Genomic DNA, 20,865 nt, shown 5'->3' with positions numbered 1-20,865 from the left:
GTGGAGGAGTCCGCTGGGGGGGGCTCCCTCACCCAGAGGGACTTCATGGAGAGGATGCACACATGGGCCAAGGGCTGAACTCCGTTTAGGTCAAGCTGACTTCAAGAAGCTCAAGGACACTCAGAGAGACAAGTCTAGGGGGAAGTGGAAGTGGGGGTGAAGGTGCAACAGAGGGTGAGGGTCGGAGCTCGAGACCCAGATGAGATGGGGCAGTGGAGGGGCTGGAGGACAGCGAGGATATTCATCCAGTGGGGTCGTTAAGAGGGAGACCACTGTGTTGATTTCACAGCCTCCTGATGCCTAATACAGCTGGGCCCAGGGAGGCCATTCAATGAACACATACTGACTTCACCCAAATTCACCCGGTTCTACATTAAATCATAGAATAGAATAGAATTTGCTGAACTCAGGTTAACTAGCTAGAAAGGTGAAAGCAAGGATTATAAACAAAAGCGAAATTCAGATTCGAGACAAAACTAACACTCCACACTAATAACTAAGACTCTCTAAGTTGTAGCCCACTGTGGCCTCAGGGCCTTTGCACTTGCTGGTCTTCTAGCCTAGAACACTCTACCCTCTGCATTGCTTACTCCCTAAAGATCTTCAGGAATTTGCTCAAGTCCTTCCTCACTTTTTCACCATGGTACATACTCCCGCCTGGCTTTGTGTATATTTTACTTACTTTTTCTCAGCCCCTACTAGGCTGGCAGCTGTATGAGACTGGAGACCTCAGCCTGCTTCTCCCACTGCTGCCCGGTGTCCGGAGCTGGCCCAGCAGCAGTAGGGCCTCAGACTTGCGCTAGTGAGTGAACGCTGCAGATTACAAAGGAGCACGCTTCCGGGAGTGCTAAGCATTATCTGTTCATTCGCTGTCCATGGAGCCCTGCTCTGTGCCCAGCCCTGACTCAGGCTGGAGGCACGGACAGACGGCAGTGAAGGAGATGAGAAAACAAACGCTGCTGCGCCCGTGGAGCCATCACAGAGGGGGACAAACATTGAGCAGAGCACAGCAGGTTAGATGGCAGAAGTGCCACAGAGGAAAAGCAGGGCCGGGGGACCAGGGGAGGGGGGTGGGGGCAGTGGTGGGAGGAGACGAGAGAGGGGGAGGCCCAGATGGTGCAGGGCATGGGAGGTCCTGTGAGGACCTTCCTCTGGGTGGGGAGAGTCACGGTGGGGTGCTGAGCAAGGGGCCGGGCCCTGAACGCTGTGAGGGGAATGGGGTGGGTGACGGCAGGGAGACTGGGGTGGGGTCGCTGTCACTGTAGACGGAGCAGGCAGGGAAGGCTCCTCAGGTGACATCTGAGCTGAGCCTTGTCTGGACCATGTTTCTAGCTTCTGTAACCTGATGCTTTAACATCTGTCCTGCGTGCACATGCGGACACGCCTTGTTCTGAATCCGATCAATTCGGCCTCCTGCCTCCCTCGTCATGCCGACCCGCCACCCCCAGGGAGAACCCTCCTTCTTGGGCCCATTTTTCAAATACAAACCAACCAATCCAGTGTCCATCCACACCCCAACTACCTCCTCTATTGGACATGTGTAGTCGAGGCCGCTACCCCCGGCCCTTGTCCCCCAGGGTGGGTATCAGACAACTGGGACAGCCTCGTGCCCCAAAGCCTGTGAAGTTATTTAGACCAGCCAGTCCTGAGCCTGCTCACCCTGCCTCGCTGTTCCTTCCTCCAGAAACCACAGGAAAGGCTCCTCCTGCCCACAGTGTCCCCCGCTCCCTCTGCCTCCTGACCACCCTGGGGCTTCCCCGTGGGGCCCTGTGTGCTGTGGTGTGGCCCCTTTGGGAACTATGAGCAACAAACTATCTTGTCAATGGCATCATCTCCTCATCTGTTGGCCTTCCCGAACCTCCAGATTTCCATTAATACATTCTATTTTAAACCGGCCCTACAAGATATTTTGCAGACACTAAGCTTAAACAAATGAAGAACAAATATCTTTTACAAGGGTACTTTTTACTTCAAAGTATCTTTTTGGGGTCCAGGCAACAACACCACTCTCTCAGGAAATTTAAGAAGCTCCCAGCAGCCCGCCACCGGCCCTGGGTGGGGCCAGAAGGAGAGATTGGCCTTGCCCCCTCACGCTGCCCAGCATGGAGGAGGTTGCCACGGCAGGTGACCTCTGGGCCCCCTGGAATGTTGCTGGTGCTGTGGGTGGAGGGGAAGGCCCCAGGCCCATGCAGGGGGGTTGGGCTGGGGGTGGCGGTCCTGGACTCCAGGCCGGGTAGGATCCTGGCAGGTTCTGTGGCCTTCAGCTCTGACTCCGCGTTCCCCTTAGGCAGCTGATGCTGGTTTGCAGCCCTGCAGAGCCAGGCGGGAAAGCCAGGTTTGATGCGATGGCGTCTCCCTGCGCACGCAGACGCCTTCAGCTGCACCGAGTAGGTGAGGGAGAAGCTGCGGCTGCTGGGGTCCATGGGAGGCACATAAGGTCTTACGAGGATGCTGTGGCCCACCACCCGTGGTTTCTTGTCACTAAGCATTAAGTACGTGGCCATGAGGGAGTCATATCGCTTGTTTTTTAAAGAGTCTTCTATCCTGTCCTGCTGAAACCCCATGCTCAGCATTACACTCATTACCCAGGGATCCCTGGTGTCAAAGGGCAGCTCCTTGTAGGGCCGCAGTTTCTCTTGCCCCATATTCACCCAGCGGTCCTTCAGGATTTTCCGGATACTTATTCTTTTTTGTGGGTTGAGGGTGAGCATTTTGCCAAGGAGGTTCCTGCACTCCCAGGACAGGAACATCGGCAGCGGGAACCTCCCACTCAGCACCCGCCTGCGCACCGTCGCCAGGTCACACCCCCAGAACGGCGGGGCCCCGGTGAGCAGGAAGAACAGCACCACGCCCAGGCTCCACACGTCCGCCGGGGGCCCGGCGTAGGCTCGGCCCTGCAAGGTCTCCGGGGCCGCGTACCAGGGGCTCCCGCACTGGGTGCTCAGCTCCTGGCCCAGGAACACGGCGCTGCTGCCGAAGCCCGACAGCTTCACGTTGCCCTCGCCGTCCAGAAGGACGTGCTCCAGCCGCAGGTCCCGGTGCGCCACGCCCTTCCGGTGGCAGTACTCCAGGGCCGAGGCGAGCTGCCGAAACTTCCCTCTGGCCTCGTCCTCCGCCATGGGGCCGCTCTTCCGGATGTGGTCCAGCAGGTCTCCTCCGCTCACGAGCTCGCTGACGATGAAGGACGTCTCCTCTGTGGCCACGACCTCCAGCAGCTTGAGCACGTTCGGGTGGCGCACGGTCTTCAGGCTCTGGACCTCGCAGTGCAGCGCCTTTGCTCTGGAGGCGCTCTTCCCACTCCTCTCCACCATCTTAACCGCCACCTCGGTCCCGGTGGGCAGGTGCCGGGCCAGCTTCACCTTGCAGTAGCTGCTCTGCCCGATGGTCTTTAGCAGCTTGTAACTGGCTACATGGGTCTTACTGTTGCCAGAGGCGGCCGCCAGGCCCAGAGACATGGTGACCTGAAACTAACGCTAACTAACACTACTCCCTACTTACTAATTAGGCTAATAAACAAAAGTAACTAACACTAATGATTCTAAGAAGGGCACCTATACTAACTAACTCTAGTAACAAATAATACAAACTATAAGAAATATGTTAACTGTGCTATCTACACTAACAATACGAACTATACTAACTGCACTAATACTAAAAGTACTAACTAAAAAATTTAAATAAAATGGGAGAAACAACAAAAACAAAGAAAAAAATTAAAATGAGCAAAGAACGAAGAAAAATGGAGAAAAAGAAAAAAGGGAAAAGTAAAAAGAAAAATTAGAAAGACAAAAAGAATAAAAAATGAGAGAAATAAAAAGAAAATTAAAATTAAAAAAAGAACAGAGAAAAATAAAACAATAAAAAATCAGCAAAATAAAAATGAGAATAGAAAAAAGTGAGAAAGGAGAACCAAGAAAAATAAAAAAGAAAATAATAAATAAAAATGAAAAAAGAAACAAAGAAAAATAGAGAAAAAGAAAAAACTGAGAGAAAGGAAAAGAAAAATGAGAAAAAGACAAAAAATAAAAAAATGAGAAAGGAGAACAAAGAAAAATCAAAAAGAAAATAAAAATGAAAGAAGAAAAAACAGTAGATGAAAAAATAAACAAAATGGGGGAAAAAATCGGAGAAAACAAGCTGGGTGCGGTCCACCAACAGGTCACCAAAACAGCTGCCTGGGCAAAAGACCGAAAACCTAACCCCACCCAGAGGCTGATATAGGTTTTCATCAATTCCATCATAGTGGCTCCTTATGAGGTCAGAGCAAGAAAGGCACCAGGCATGGCTGGGGATAGACTCCAGTGGTTGGCTCACTTTTTGGTCTCAAGACCCCTTTACTCTTAAGAAAAAGGACCCCAAAGAGTTTTTTACTTGTGTGGGATATTAGAGAGTGGTGTTTCCTTTATTAGCAATTAAAATCTGTAGGATGCTTCAATGGACTTTTCACTTCTAATTTAAAAGTATGTAATCATATTTGGCTTTTAAAGACCTCATAACGACTAGACTTCAAATATTCAATTCCTTTTCCTTAAATTCTGATTAATCTGAAAATGATCCTACAACTTAACTGATAGTATAATACTATAGGAAAATGTTCTGTTGCATAAGACATGCGAAGGGACATCATTAACGTTCACAGAGCTGAGAGGAAGAGAGCTTTCCTCCTATTTTCCCCAGTTAGATCAGGAGCTGATTTCTCACCAGAAACCTTGGAGACCAGAGGGCATGGGCTGACGTACTCAAAGTGCAGAAGGAAAAAAGAATCCAACCAAGAATCCTATATCTGGCAGAACTGTCCTTAAAACATGAGGGAGGAATTAAGACATTCCCATAGAACCCACGGCTGAGAGAGTGCTGTAAGCCAGACCTGCCTCCAGCAAGGGGAGTCCTTCAGGCTGAAAGGAAACCACAGGGGACCGTAACTTGACACCTTATGCAGAAATAAAGGTCTCTGGTCCAAGTAAGTATGCTGACTCCAGTGGAGAGGGTCCCAATTGAGTTGAACTGTCGGAATTGTCAGATGTCAGGGAATTGCTGGTGGTGTGGGAACACTTTGCCCCCCTATCCACACATCAGAAGTGGGTACTAGGATTCTAACCAGGTGAGCTCACAGTGTGCAAACCCACCATGCACACACTTAGGACAGAAGCACTGTGCAGTGTGTGTTCTAGTCTATAAAAACATTGAGAACAATAATCTGAAAGGGGGAAGCAGGAGGGGGGATAGATGATACGAGATTAGCTAGGAGCTGATAATTGCTGGAACTGGGCACATGGGGGGAGTAGTCATTATACTGTTTTTCCTACTTTCATGTCTCTCTGGTTTTCCACAAGAAAAAACTGAACAAAAACACAAAAGTGAGTGAATTTGGATACCCGCACTCCTGGCTCCTACTAAGTGGCAGGTGGGGAGCAGGCACGTGATGCACCGTGGCTTCTGTGAGGTCAGCTCAGAGAGGCTGGACAGACCATCCTCCTCTCACAGCCACACTGCAGAGCTGGTCCGATCAGATCTGTGGTCACGATCACGGCACCCCTTCTCTGGGTGAGAGCCCCATCAGAGCATGTGATCAAAGCCATGGACCCCACGCCAGAAAAAAGCACACACTCCACTGCAAGTCTGGCCATGGAGAGTCCTGTGCACTGGCCACAGAGCAATGTCCAGCAATTGAGACAGCTGGCCCTGACTGTCCCAGCTTTGGGGTACTCCACCATGTCTTAATTATTTGGGGTGGTGCAGGCTTGGAGAAAGAGCTAGGCAATATGCACTTCAAGGACATGAAGATCTTTAGCCCAGGATGTGAGGCCAACATAAAAGGTGGCATGTTTCCCACCGCACACGGCCGAGAGAAGACGAGGCCTGTGTGGTCAGCAGGGGCAGGCGTGGGGGAAATGGGAGCAGGGGTCAAAGGGCACACGCTGCAGTTAGCAGGATGAGTCAGTCTAGAGAGCTAACGTGCAGCAGTAATAACACTGCTGTCTCATGCACTGGAAATTTGCTGAGAATGGATTTCAGGTGTTTGCACCAAGAAAAAAAAAAGACAATTATGTGAGGAGATGTACATGTTAATTAGCTTTACTGTAGCAACCATTTCACTATGTATCGGAGTACCAAAACATGTTGCACACCTTAAATATGTATAATTCTTATTCTCTTCCCAAAAAGACGAGGTCTGTGGTAGGAATGGCCAGTAGCTGTACCTGGACTCTGTGATTTCTACGATGGAAGGAATGACACTCCTGCCAGGTTCAGGCCTAACCTTGAAAAAGACTGGCAAGTGGCACTTTCTCTCTCTTAGGAACCAGCCATGACGCTGTGAAGAAGCCCACGTGGCCACATGGCAGAGGACCAAGGCCCCTGGCCATCAGCCCCGCTGAGCTCCCAGCTTGTCAGCCAGCACCAACTTGCCAGCATTGTGAGCAAGGCCTCAGCTGATGTCACAGAGGGCGGAGAGGAGCTGTCCCCCTGGGCCCAGCCCAAACTGAAATCGTGAGTGAATAAATGATGATTCTCGTTTTAAAGCACTAACATAGGGGGTGGTTTGTTACACAACGACAGACAACCACAACACCCCTCCCCCCTTGCTCCATGCAGGCTCCAGTTCCTCAAAGGCCCCGAAGCCCCCGTTACTGGGTGAATGTTTGTGTCCTCCCCAAATTCCTATGTTGAAACCCTAACCCCCAGGGTGGCTGTAGCTGGAGACGGGCTTGTGAGGAGATGCTAGGGGCTAAATGAGGCCATGAGGGTGGGGCCCTAGCTCGGTAGGACCAGTGCCCTGACAAGAAGAAGGGACGAGAGCATGATCTCTCCACCACGTGAGGCCCTGGGGAGAAGGCGCCAGCCAGGAGGACGGGTCCCCCCAGGAACCCGCCCTGCCAGATGCTGATCTGGGGCCTGCAGCCTCCAGAACTGTAGGAAAATGAACTTCTGTTGTTCACGCGGCCGTCTATGGCACTCTGTTGTGGCTGCCAAGCTGACAGATGCCCCCAGCCTCAAAGCCCCTGCCCACCCCTGCTCCTGCCTGGAAAGCTCCATGGACTTAATGCCTGCCATTGTCCCTCTCAGCAGCCGCGGCTCTATGCAGCGGCATCACTGACCGCCCTCCACACCCTGGGCCAGGCCTCCGCCATCCATCCCTCTCTGAGCAGCCGGCTGCTCTCCTCTCCACCCAGGCTGTTCTGCAGCTGATCCTCCTGGAGGACGCTGCACCTCCCTGAACTCCGCACAGGACCTGCGCACACGTGCTCTGGTTTAGAAAAGACAGTGGCACTGCCCAGGAAGGTCAGAGCACCTTTGGACCCAGAAGTTCTGCTCCCAGGTATAAATGCCAGTGAAGCGTGGGACACGGCCTAGGGTGGTGTGCTCTCGGAGCCCCAAGCTGGAATGGGCCTGCTTGTCTCAATGGGACAATGGCTGAATATGGCCCATCCACACAAGGGACACAAAACAGCCACCATAATGCAGGTACCCTGGCCACCCCCAGCAGCCGAGTGAGTCACCCAGGCAGCCAGGCCGCAAACAGGGTGCACACTGCACTTTACGTAAAGGAGAAAAATGGGGAAAATGCAACGCCTCAGCTGAACGTGCCCCTGGGGAGTGAGACAATGAGGCTGAGGAGGGACACGACTGTCACAAAGTCAGGGCACTGACAGTCACCCCAGGGAGAGGGGCTGTTGTCAGGGGGGATACAAGTGCTTCTGGGCTGCTAGCAATATCCCATCTACTGACACAGGTGGTGAATACAGACATCTCCACTACATGAATCTTTAAACTGTAAACACACACACATACACATATGGATGCGTATACACTGGGTGTCTTCTGTGTGTCTATATCATAATTTTGAAAAGGAAAAAAAATGAGCAATTGTCCAACGAAGTGATGGATTACTATTTTAAAAAGGAGAAGAGAGCCCCCACTTTGCTCCTCCCACATCCAGGCCCCTTGTCACAGGTGGACGCCCCCAGCCTCCCCTGTCAGCGCCCAACCCCCCAGCCCCGCCCTGAGAACTCGCCAACAGCAAATAAGATCCAAAGCAGGGAGTTCCCAGCGATGTGTGCTCCAGCTGCCTGAATGGAAACCCCTTGTTCTAGAAGGACATTGGACGCCCTGTCCAGCAATTCCAAGTGGGCATCGGCGCCCACCACAAAGCCCCCTGTGCTGGCAGGTGATGGAAGACTGGAATGGCCAGCAGAAACTTGTGCTGTCTCCTTGCTCCAGGGGACAGGGACAAGGAGCAGACAGCTCTCTGTCAGCGGGACGACTCTCCAAGGCCATTCTCAGGAAGCCTGAAGGAAAGCAAGCTGTGGACGAGGAGGAAGGGTGGTCTGGGAACAACGGGAGAGGGTGTTTGTCCTCGCTTTGTTCTCCATTTCATCACAGCTGTGCGGGAGGAAAGCAGGCAGGGCAGGGTGTGTGTGCATATGTGTGAGTGTGTGCGTGTGCATGTGCATACCTCAACCTTCATCTCCATCTCCATCTCTCCTGGGGGAAGCCAGATCCCCTACCTGTGAGCGGCCCTGTGGAGGGGCCCACATGGTGAGGACTTGACGCCTCCTGCCGCCAGCCACACACGGGAGATTACAGGTAGATCTCCAGCCCTGGGACGAGGTGGCCACAGCTGACATCCTCACTGACCCCACGAGAGCCCTGAGTCAGAGCTGCCCAGCCATGCTGCCCCTGGGCTCCTGACCCACAGAGACCAGAAAATAAACACTTACTGCAGTAGCTGCTCAGTGTCGGGGTCATTTGTCACCCAGCAGGAGAGAGACCCCTCCTCAGAGCCTCTCCGCTATCCCCCCGCTTGGCAGCTTTCACTCAGGGCCCCTGGAGCCGTCTCACGTCTGTTTACCATCTCTGCCTTTCTTGTTAGGAGGAAGCCCCCGTGATGACAGGGGATTTGTTAGGTTCACTGTAGGGTCCCCACATTCCAAGACAGTACAGAGGCTCCTTGACAAATGGCTGAGGTGCAGCAATGTGGCAAAGCAGCAGCCCCATCACTCTGACGTCCCATGTCTGAGAAGCCAGAATATGACAGGGAACAAGCACGAGCCCTAAGTCAGTCCTTCCTGGTCCCAGCCCCAAGCAGCATGAGTCACCCAACCTGTAGGAGCCTCGGTTTGCTAGTCTGTGGATCAAGGATGATAGTAACAGCGGGAAGTCAGGCCAGTGTGCACTGTGGAGGCTAGGTGCTCTGAGAGCCAGTGCTCCTGGGACAAAGAGGGAGCTTCCTGCTGTCCCCTATTATAGCACAATAGATAACTGAGCCTTCATGGGGCCTTCGGAGGGTGAAGGTACAACTGATCATGTTTTTCACTCTTATTTCACTTCTCTGGTGGACCCTGCAGGCTGATTCACTCAAAATGTGTGCCAAGCCCGTCCTTCTGTGCTTGGCTACATGGGAGTCTCTGGAAAAAACTGAAACCTGCATCTCCCTGACTCCCTTGCAGCCAGGGTTCTGCCAGTGGCCTCAGCTCCTCTGGACAGATGCCTGCCCGAGATTTAAAAGGTGGAAGTGAGCCCCCCAAGGTGGTGGAGGATGGGGCTCCTGGCTGGCAGGGGTCAGAGGGTCCGGTTCTCCCACAGCAGCACGCTCCAGTGTCTGGGCCTGAGCATCACAGGCAGTGGGGTTTCCACGGCAACAGTCGAGGGCGGGCTTATTGATTGTCCAGGTGACTGTTAGTGTTGTCCATGGCCATGGGGCATCCAAGCTTGGTCCCCTGGTGGTCCTGGCATCTCAGTCCTAGCACCCATGAACAGATTCCCCTCTGCTCGAACCAGAAAGAATGGATTCTGTCGTCTGCAACTAATCACTGAGACTGGCACAAGTTCAGATTCTGAAATCACCTCTATTGTTTGTCTCGTGTAAAAAAAATACAGGAAAGTTTAAGAAAAATAAGTAAAAATCTTCTATAATCCCACTGCCTGGAAGTAATCACTGTAATATTTTTGCATGTTTCCTTCCGGACTTTGCCTTCTATCCATTTTGTTATATGGTCAAAAAGACGGTTTATGTCATCCTATGCCACCTTTGCTCACTCAGCAGGGAGTGTAAAAGCGTCCCAGTCACCTTGTCCACGAGGCCTGCAGCAGCTTTCTAAACTAAGTCAGTTTCCTCTTTACCCACTCTTACTTTGTTTAAACCATGTTCTTGAGGTGTAATCGACATGCAAAAGCTGTGCAGATTGAACACACACAATTTGATGACTTTGGAGATGAGTGTTCATCTGTGAAAGCATCACCACCGTCTATGCCATGAACGTATCCATCACCTCCAGAAGTTTCCTCCACCCTTTTTATTTATTATTGTGTGTGTGTGTGATAAGAATATCTAACATAAGGTTTACCCTCTGAGCAAAGTTTTAAATACAACACCCAGCACTAGTACCCAGAGGCACAGTAGCTCTCCAGGACATGCTCACCTTGAGTAACTGACACTGTACCCTTTGACTGACACCTCTCCATGTCCCCTTTCCCCAGCCCCTGGCAACCACCACTCTACTCTCTTCTGTAAGTCTGACTGTTTTAGATGCCTAGAGTAAGTGGTATTACGTAGTATTTCTCCTTCTATGTCTGCCTTCCTTCACTTAGCATAACGTCTTGTAGACTCACCCAGACTGTTAGAATGGCACGATTTCCTTCTTTTTTCAAGGATGAATAATATTCCATTATGTGTGGCTAGTGGCTACCATGTGGGAACTCACAGTTCTAAAAAACAAACTAAACATCAAGAACAATTGCCCCAGGACAAATTAAGACAAATATCAAACGATCTGCAACCCAGAACAAAATAGGGACATTAAAAAAGCCCTAAATATTAAGGACTGTGGGCCTTATTCTTTGTTCATCCAACAAGCATTTATTAACTACCTTCTATGAGCATGTCATGGGCCTCAACATCAGACAGGACACAAACAGCCCGGGAGAGGAACATCATATTTCATTTACTAAGTACAGAATGAATTCAAGGCAACTCAAAATTAAACGTCAAATGGCGTAGAGAAGGCTAACTCCAGCCTCTAGTGGCTGTGCTTCAAAATTCCACTTGCAAGTCAAACACACTGCACATAAAATGCATTTCCCCACAGTGGCAGTTTGTAGAGCATGGTTAGGTGTTTAAATTGGCTCCTAAAAGTTGACTGGACTCATAATAAAACTGAAATATTACAGAGTTTCAATTTTAAGTCAAAAATCAAAACTATGAGTTTTGTTTTTCCAACAGCATAACATTTGAATAAACATACTCAAACATGTTTTTAATGGACACACGGTCCTTAAGGCCTTCAGCAGGGCTGACCAGGCTTAAAGCTCAGCCTTATTTAAGCCACTGAAAGTCTAAAAGGAGGAATAAGCTGCAATGCTGACCTCAAAGCCAGATGCACTGTGGGCCTCGGCTGACGAGTGATCTTCAGTCCCAAAGAGGAAACTCTAGTTTCAGACTTTCTTCCTCTCGGAGTCAAAATACTCTCCCTCTGATCAAGAGGTGAGATGAAGAGGAAAACAGAAGTCCTGACAACAGATGGGGGATCTGGATTCCTAGGTGGGGATGAGCAAGTAAGGGATGCCACAACATAAAGGGAGAGGCAGGATAGAGCAGAGTGAGTCCCAGAGCCAGCAGGGGGCCAGCCTCGCTTGACTGGGGAAGGGAAGGCAGAGGGACTAAGAGCAAGAATAACGGGACTGCAGGGAGCGTTAGTGCTAGGGGTACTGAGTATTTAAGGACAAGGAGAACTGAAAGGAGAGGCTCAGGATAGCATCCTCATTTGAATCTAAAGGTCCCATTTAAGGGCATTTGAGAACAGAAACCTGCTGCTGCTAATGATGATGGTGATAATGGTGATGACAGATAGCACCTAAGAGTTGACATTTACCATTTTCTACATAAGACAAACTGTTCAAAGTTATTCACATATATATTGTTATGTAATCCTCATTTAAGGGGAAAGGTCTCCATGCAGTGGAGAGTTCTGAACAGAACCCTGAGGAAAGAGTCGGAGAGCCAGAAAGGAGGGGAGGGGACTTGCCAAAGAAGGAAAACAAAACACACTTGTTGGCACTTTAACTTTATCCAATATACTCTGTCAGTTTTAACAACCACTCCTTTCTTATTCGGTCTCAGACCAAATAACTAAGACTACACCTGTCCTTCTAAAACCAAGAGCCAGACTCTCACTGGAGGCTCAAACAATATTTGTAGATAACGATAATGACACGCTTTTAGAGCCCAACAAACCTGAGTTCAAGTCACAGTCTGAGGCTCTTAATAGTTCTTAATCGTTAGTAGTTGACCTTGGGCAAATTATTTTTTAACCCTTCTGAATGCTGTCTTTACCATTCTCACAAAGGAGAATGAGCTAAAAAAACTATCAAAATGTCCTAAGTATCCACTTGCCCACCTCTCACAAACCCACTCTCTCCTTGCCAGAAAGCTCCACAGAAAGCTAAATAATCCCTCTCCCAAAAAAACAAAAACAAATAATCCTCATCACACACCTACCCTCGTCTTAGAAATCAGGAGAACTCAGCATGACCCACCAACAGGAACTAAGATTGCTACTGCGACACTGTGCCCCTTTCTCACCCTCCAAATGTGAGAGGAGTCACAAACAGAAGCTGTGCCCTGCTCCCTTCCGTAAAGAAAGCCCAGCCTGACTCTGGCCTCAAACTGCACCAAGCACTCCTGAGGATGCAGAGGATGTCTCGAATTTACCCAGCCCTCACAAGGTGATAACAGCTACCATCTACCAGGCACACAAAAGATCCAATTTGAAACTGAGGATTTCAAAACAAAGTATCGAAATAGCGTCAGCATGGTCTCCGTGAGGTGGGTCATTTACCAACGCTCTGACTCCTTTTCACTCTCAGGAACATCGCAGGATCCATGATATTGGAAAAAATGGAGGTATGAACAATACAAACTAACAAACAGCACAACATTCCCCTAAGTACTCTGGCTCTGGAACATGTGACATTCACAGAGGTTGTCTCTCCAGCTCTGGGTCACCCAGAGCAGTGCAGCCTCATCTACTCACTTGCAGCTTGGGCTTGGCTAGAAAGACCCCATCACGGTGCCCATGGCGTGCAATCGTCCAGCTGCACAGGGCCCCCACAGGTAGAAGGGCCCCACACTTGGTTGTTGTTGCTGTCTTGAAATTCTTGACAATTAATCATTATTAATAATTCTTAACAAGGGGACCTGCATTTTCATTTATATTGGGTCCCATAAATTACGTAGCTGCTCTGGTACTGCCTGACTCAGAAGAGGGGTTCAATTCACAGCAGCAACTTGTCAGCTGTGGGGGCAGCTGACACACCAGGTGGCTTAGGGACAGAACTAACAACTAGTTAGAAAACAGACTAGTTTTCATCCTTGAGAAGGAAGGACTTGACCCCACACTACTCCCTCAAAAACAAAAACAAAGTGGTGATTGCAATTCCATTTGAAAGATGGAATAATTAAGCCAATTAAGCCTAACTTCCGCTGGTTCTATTACCCCAGAGGGGGAAGCCATCGGGTGCTCATTTAGGGAGACACTAGGTGGTAGTGCTGTTAGTTCCAGCCACCCAAGGAGGGTTGGGTTGTGAGGCAGCGCACAGCAACCACTTCCAGCATAAAGGAAGAAGCACAAGGAGGCACACTCACATCAAGGAGTCAGTCACCCTAAGTAGAAAACGCAGGACATGAACGAAGGTCAACACCCAGGGTCAACCAAAAATTCAGTGAGGAGAAGCACTTCCGTGTGTGTTTCACATAAAAACTGAGCATCTAAGATTGCTTTTTTAAAAATTAGAGACTTTTTTAAGAAGTAACAAACCACTTCTAAATTCTTTATTCTGGTTAGGACAATTCTTCACAGGAAACCAAAACTCTTATTCTAACACTTAAAGAAGTAAAACTGCTATAACTGCTTTCAATTCTTTAGTTTATCTAAAGATTTCAACAAATGGTGGGGGCACAAAGTGCAGACACTCCCCCCGCTGCTGCAAATGCCCCGAACACCCCAACCCCCAAGGAAGGCAGAGCCAGGGCTCCCTGTTATGCCCGCAATTCCAGAGAGGAATTTCAAAGGTCAGGTCTCTAGCACCATCAGGAAACTTGGCTAACAACTTGAGAGAGAAAAGCCCCTGACTCTGGAAATCTAGGGCCAAAAACAGCAAAGTCAATCAGGTAAAAGTCAACCAAGTTAATCGCAATGAAGCACTTCAAATTAGCTTTTCTTTCCAATGGTTCTAAAAAACAGACACTTTAGACAGGGTCCCATTCATTACCTGCCATATTCCAAAAGTGTAGCATGGATTCGAGATTCTTCATCAAGCAGCTCCTCTTGGCATTTGTATTTCCGACGGGGCTTGTAAACATCCTAAGAAGTGGAGGAGACAGGGCAGGTACTGCGTGTGAGAAGGCTCTCCTCCTGAGCTGGCTGCCAGATGCATCCAGTCAGGCAGGGAGCGAGTCCTTCCCCATCATGGCGAGCGCGCAGCTCTCCTCCGGGTCCACAGGGCGCACTCAGGGTCACTGCCTTCAAGGAGTCTGCTCCTTTGACTTCCGTACAGGTAGAAGTATTTCCACCCAATCTATTGTGTGCCAACTTTGTTTTAACTTAGCGCGGTTTTATGGTCCTATGACATTTTCATATTTTATGTAGTCAAAGTTATTAATCATTTTATATCTTACTTCCTATCCTAGGGATTGTGAAAAAAATTCTGGTATCTTACTTTTGTAATTTAGATTTAGCTCTTTCATCCATCCAGGTTTTCTTTTTTTTGGTACAGTGAAAGGTAGGGATATTTTTTCCTGAATGGAAAATTAAGAATCCCAGCATTATCAATGTAATAGTCATTCTTCCCTGATTTGAAATGGCATGCATATTTAACACAGGCCAATATTATCCTCTTCAGTTGCTCTTGCTTTATGAGTCTCTATCATGTCTCCACTGTCCTTTTTCAAACTTCCTGACTATTCTTACACATTTTCTCTTCCAGATGAATCATAGTATCAGCTTGTCAAGTTCATTATGGAAAACTATTGTTTTGATTAGTATCACCTCAAATTTATAGGCTTCTTCGGGAAGAACCAACATCTTTATAATATTGAGTGTTGCACTGAGAAACAAGGGTTCTCTCTCTATTCAAATCTTTTTTATTCCTCAATAAAATTTTCCAGAAAAAATACAAATTTTGCACAGTCACTACATAGCCAGACCTTTTCACCACCCAGAGTGGCAAACCAGTTCAACAATCACAGACATATATATGTTAACCCAGAATCCTTACAAAAAAAGTCCTGAAATGGCAAAGGAGATGTCAATTCTTAGGCTCTAACACAGGAGAAGGAGAGTGGATACAAATCCTTCAGAGATACATATCTTTTTTCATAAAAGTGTTTCGAGGTTTATCCTCAAAAAGATGTATGAAAACATAAAATGCGCTATAAATTTTCACTGACGTTTTAAATTACTAGCGTGTGATTTAGTTATAAATGCAGAAGAAAATATAGATCTATTTTGTGTAGGACACCTTCTGAAACTATATATCTCTCTATATATCTACATATACACATGTCTTTTATATATATCTTTTCTCTTTCTCTCTCTCCCTATCTTCTAAAGAAAGCATACGGCATGTACCAGGTGCTCAATTAATGTTGGTCTTCACCTCCAGATAACCTGGTTTGTCATTCTACCCCAAATAAATGTCCTTGTTGACTGCCAAGCTAGCAGTCAAATAATACCTTAGTAATATTTTCTCAAGGCTCTGGGTACAAATAGGCAGCTGTTTACACAACCAAGGTATTCCATTTGTTTCTGGACCTTTTCTTCTCCACCACCAGAGTTCAACACATCTAATCTTTACCCAGACAACACCAAGACAAATGTTCCTGTTAGGCTTCTCCAGATAGTGGCATTTTTATTCTAATTAGAATTGTTCCCCCCTTGATAATTCTAGTTAATTTTATTATTTTACTTTTTATTATGAAAAGTTTCAAACATACAGAAAAACATTTGTTCTGCAACACATACTACAGAATCTCAACAATTTTGTAGAAAAGGAATGGAAAAGAGTCTGGGATGATGCTGAAGGTTGTTCTTATAATTGCTGCCACAAACATTCCCTAGTTTGCTGCTAGTGTCTACATGAATAGGAAACTATAAATAACATAAAACAGATTTATAGGGAAAGGAAAATATAATTAACCCATATGATGTCACTTACTGTGTATGGTTTCATTTCCATGAGCTCGACTACTGTAGCAGTGCCATATAATTGAGCTTAACTGCTATCTTCCTTAGTTACCACAGTCAACGACCTGAGACAGGAAACTGGATTCACCCAAAGAAGACTGACTCCAAAACGAGAGCATACTGACACCAACAGCTACAAAGACCTTCTATTCTGGCAAACAATGACAACGTTGGCCTTTATGTAATTACTCCTTATACTTTAAAGCACCTCACCTTTTGCATTTTATAATTACTCTATGAAGTACAGGCAAGGCAGATGCTGTTACCTCCACTTCACTACTGAAGAAGCAGAGATTAAATAACTTGTCCAGGATCTCTAGAATAGTATCAAGCGTAGCCCTAGGTACCCTGGCTGCCAGTCCCAAGGTTTTTCCACTACACTAACTTGCCTCTGGTGGGCATTCTAGTCGCCCACCAGCCATTTCCGCTGAGCCCCCTCACAAGACTCACTGCACAAGGTGAGGCTGCCACATGGATCGTTCCAATGGTTTGCTTAGGGACCTAACTGTTATAGAGGTTTCCAGGCCAAATGTAAAAGAACCACTGCCGAGTCACCCTTCGCAGCAATAGGAGGCAGGAACACTGATGTCTAGTCCCATCTCTGCCACTAACTAGCTCTATGACCTTGGGAAAGGCAGCTCCTCTCATTGGGCCTATTTCTTCATCTGTAAAATGAAGGTTGGACTAACAGATCTTGAAGGATACTCCCAGTCTCTCATTCTTCATGTTCTTTTAATCCTGCAAAAATACTGATGTGGTAACATAATTCCATCAATAATTTAAAGTCTGTGATTAATTAAAAAAATGCTTTACACTTGATTGTGTTTTTAAAAAAGAAACAGAATCAACTTATCTTTTGCCATTGATAGTGGGAGCAATAGTAACGGCAAGCATTTATTGAATGCTGGGTGTGTGCCAGGTGTATACTGCTCTCTATGTGCTGCTCATTTGATCCTCACACCTACGAGGGTAGCTATCCTTGTTTTCCTTGTACAGATGATGAAACAGGCACAGAGAGGTTAGACAGCTTGCCCGTGGGGACAAAGGTGGTAAATGATAGAGGCAGGATCACTCCAGAACTGGGACTCTGCAAGGTGTTTGATACCCCAACTTTGACCACACGTCATGTTGGGTTCTGATCATTTGTCTCAGTAGATGCTAAAGGACACATGCATGGGATTAAAAAATTAAGGGGAGTCCTTTGTAAAGCAGAGATTCGTGGACTGTGAGAGTCACACATCTCTATTTAGCAGGTTCACCGGTGAGAGCAACTGCTCTGAATCACATCCAAACACCAGGGTGAGGGAGTAGCAGAGCACAGCGCCATGGCAGTGTCTGCGGCAAAGCCCTGATTGCTGCCCCTCACAACTCCTTTATGACCTAAAGGAGCAGGCAGTGAAACAGTCACTACCAACTTGGCATCCTACACTCCAAAGCTCCAGTGGGCCAGACCACACCCCACCCGGCAGGAAGCCACACTCCTGAGTTGCCTCCACTGACCTTAACAGCTCACTGTCACAGGGCTCAACAGGCAAACCCATAACAGACACGCCTCAGCCCGTGAGCCCCGTGAACAAACTGGCTTCCACCTAAAGGGGCTCCACAGATGTTTCCACCACCAAGGGCAAAGTCCTGAAAGATTCCATGAGAAAAAGTTATAACTGAGACAAATACATTTGTTTGCTTTTTCATTCTCACATTAATAAAACAACAACAAATGAACAAAGCCCCTGGGGACTGAGCGAAGGAAATGATGAGAGATGGATGGACGGCGATCATTTCTGAAGAGAGGAACATGTCTATAGACAGCAAAGTTAGCTGGGGAGGCAGACTTCTCCAGACACCCCAAGCCTTAATTCTTTGCTCTTCTCTTTTACATGAGCCCTGCAGGCATGTCTTCTGCTCTGAGGTCCAGCACAAGTCCCGCCTCGGGTCTCCTTGTGTCTGTACCAAACAGTAAACTTAGTAAATAAGAATCAGGTCACTGCATTATATATATGAGCCACAGATGGCTTCTGGATGTTGGCTCCTAGGTTTATTTCTTCACAGCAGTCTGAGACCTGTTGGCTCAAAAGCCTGCCAGTGCCAAACTCAAATTTTTACACAGCCAATTGTCTTAAACATGCCCCAAATAAGCAGACTCTTAGCCACTTACGGTCTGGGTACATTGCATACTCTGTGAAACTGCACCTAGCACATGCTAACCATGCAGGATAAGTCCTGGGGCTATAAAGAACCCAAGCCCTTCAGACACCTCTAACCCAGAGACCTCCCTTTGTGCTGCTGAGCAACATCACCTAGACACTGAAACTTCCTCTGTGATACCCCTGGGGGCGGTCCCTTCTTCCCTTCCCCTTCTGGATGGTGGCCCCTGTGCCTAAGCCTCCAGATGGCCACACGTCATGAGAGACTCCCTCACCGCGCATGCAAACCTGTCAAAGCACAGCCCAAATAAAGCTTGTGTGCGCTACTGCCACCTTGTGGTCCCCAAACCCCGAATCTCTTACTGGAATGTCCCTGCTTTTACTCCAGCTCCTGGAATGTGGTCTGGCACACAGTGAGTGCTCAATTACTATTACTGAATGGGAGCCTGGCCCCATGGCCGAACAGTTAAGTTCGCGTGCTCTGCTTCGGTGGCCCAGGTTTTGCTGGTTCAGGTCTGGGGCACGGCCCTAGCACTGCTCATCAAGCCGTGCTGAGGCGGCGTCCCACACAGAAGAGCCAGAATGACCTACAACTAGAATGTACAACTATGTACTAGGGGGCTTTGGCGAGAAGAAGAAGAAGAAGAAAAGATTGGCAACAGATGTTAGCTCAGATGCCAATCTTAAAAGATATATATTATTGAATGAATACATGGGGTCAGACAGATAAGGTTTTAGCCCCTGCTCCAATACTCACTACCTGTCTGATTTAGGGCGAGTTATTTTAACCTCTGGTTTTCTATCTGTAAAACAGGTATAAGTAAAGCTATTGTGAGGATTAATCAATCAATATATTTAATAGTATCTGACAAATAATAAAGGATAAGACATATATTTTTTGCATATTTTTATCAGACATCTGCTGAATGAAGAGGCCCTCCTCACAGAATGCCCTACGGAAGAACACACTGGAGTAGTAATTTTAAATGACCTGGTTTCTTAGATGATCCAGTAAGTTCAGCAATGCATTTCCTTTCAACTAGACTGGAAGCTCTAAAAAGTCTTGTTTTTCCCTGTCCCCTCTATTCTCATACACAATTCTAAACATTACCAAAAAATGCTCAATAAATAATAAATGAATATATCTTTTGGGGTTTGGGGTAAAAATTCACAGGTACTCTCTACTCAAGGTTAAGAGAGAGTAATAGACTTCGCTGCACAGGACAGAGACTTCATGAACATGGAAGGCTGACAGCTCAGAAAAGGAGGAAGTAAGCTATACAGCAGCACACTGAGACAAATGAGCGATTATTATGATGATGCAAAAGTGGAAGGTGGTAAGGGGAGGCTTGTCCTGGGTGGCAACAATTTCATTTTCTTACGTCCTTTGAAAAATACCACCTCTTATGAAGCAAGCCTTCTGCAAAGCAGCTAGCTATTCTGTGCAAAGGAGGTATGGAGAAGACAAGAAAGTAATGTGAAAATTAATAAACAGAAACTTCATTTACAATGGAGTCAGGAGGCCAGAAGAAGAAGCTCTCATGCCCTACAATGATGGCAAAGCCCAAGTGAAGAGGACCAGCTCTTCTTGCCCAGCAAAAGCTCAGCCAGTGAGAGACTGTCACAACTCGGCCCATGGAAAGCCAGTACACTGTGAACTCTCAATTCCTCCAATAGACTCTTTGTTTACAACAGCCCTCCCCACTTCCTCCTCTCCTCTATGAACGAGATCCTCCTCCCTTTGCTGCTCTGAACTTGCAAGGGCTCACTATGGTTGTGGATCCTGAATTGCAATTCTCTGTTGATCCTGAATCATTTCATTGGAACTGTGCTGTTCAGCCTTCGGCCCCATTCCTTTGGAACTGGGCTGTTCAAGTGGAACTGGGCTGTTTAGCCTTTGGATTAGGATGTTCCACTGGAACTGTGCTTTTGGCCTTCAAGCTGACCCCCGCCACTCCCCCCCCCCCCACCCCAGATTAGGCTGTTCTCTTAGAATTGTGCTGGTATTAAACCTGCAGGCTGTTTAGGCTGTTTGAACATATTTTGAGGCCCCCTGTGTTGCACAGGGACCCTGGCTGATTTTATATTTAAAAACCATAGTTCTGAGCCAGCCCTGATGACCTAGTGGTTAAAGTTCAGCGCTCACCACTTCAGCGGCCTGGGTTCACTTCCCAGTTGCAGAACCACACCATCCATCTGTCAGTTGCCATGCTGTGGTGGCGGCTCACACAGAAGAACCAGAAAGACTTACAACTAGAGTATACAACTATATACTGGGACTTTGGGGAGGGAAAGTAGGAGGAATATTGGCAACAGATGTTAGCTCAGGGTGAATCTTTCCCTGCCAAAAAAAAGAATAATTCAAAGATAATCAAGTTTAAAAAAATAAATAAATAAAAAACAAAACGTAAGATTGCCCTCATATGCCATATTTAAAAACAATAACAATGACAACAACAACAAAAAAACATAGTCCTCAC

At 47.6% G+C, this 20,865-nt stretch overlaps 1 protein-coding gene across 5 annotated transcripts in view; it reads right to left on the bottom strand.

The window, feature by feature from the left end:
- The window catches only part of CCDC93 (coiled-coil domain containing 93), a 103,443-nt gene that overhangs the window by 54,177 nt on the left and 28,401 nt on the right, over positions 1-20,865 (bottom strand). For 4 of the 5 annotated variants that reach the window (XR_011528681.1, XR_011528682.1, XM_070581174.1 and 1 more), the window contains exon 7: positions 14,269-14,360. Coding sequence is in view for 3 of the 5 variants with exons in the window: in XM_070581174.1 (XP_070437275.1) it covers positions 14,269-14,360 (92 nt within the window). In the remaining 2 variants the exon portion in view is untranslated. Of the gene's footprint in view, positions 1-14,268; positions 14,361-16,212; positions 16,713-20,865 lie in introns of those variants that run through there. The other variant, XM_070581176.1, reaches the window with a different exon arrangement.

The sequence above is a fragment of the Equus przewalskii genome, chromosome 17 (genome assembly GCF_037783145.1).
Source record: "Equus przewalskii isolate Varuska chromosome 17, EquPr2, whole genome shotgun sequence".
NCBI classification, from domain to species: domain Eukaryota; kingdom Metazoa; phylum Chordata; class Mammalia; order Perissodactyla; family Equidae; genus Equus; species Equus przewalskii.
This window is presented reverse-complemented; position numbering and strand designations above follow the sequence as displayed.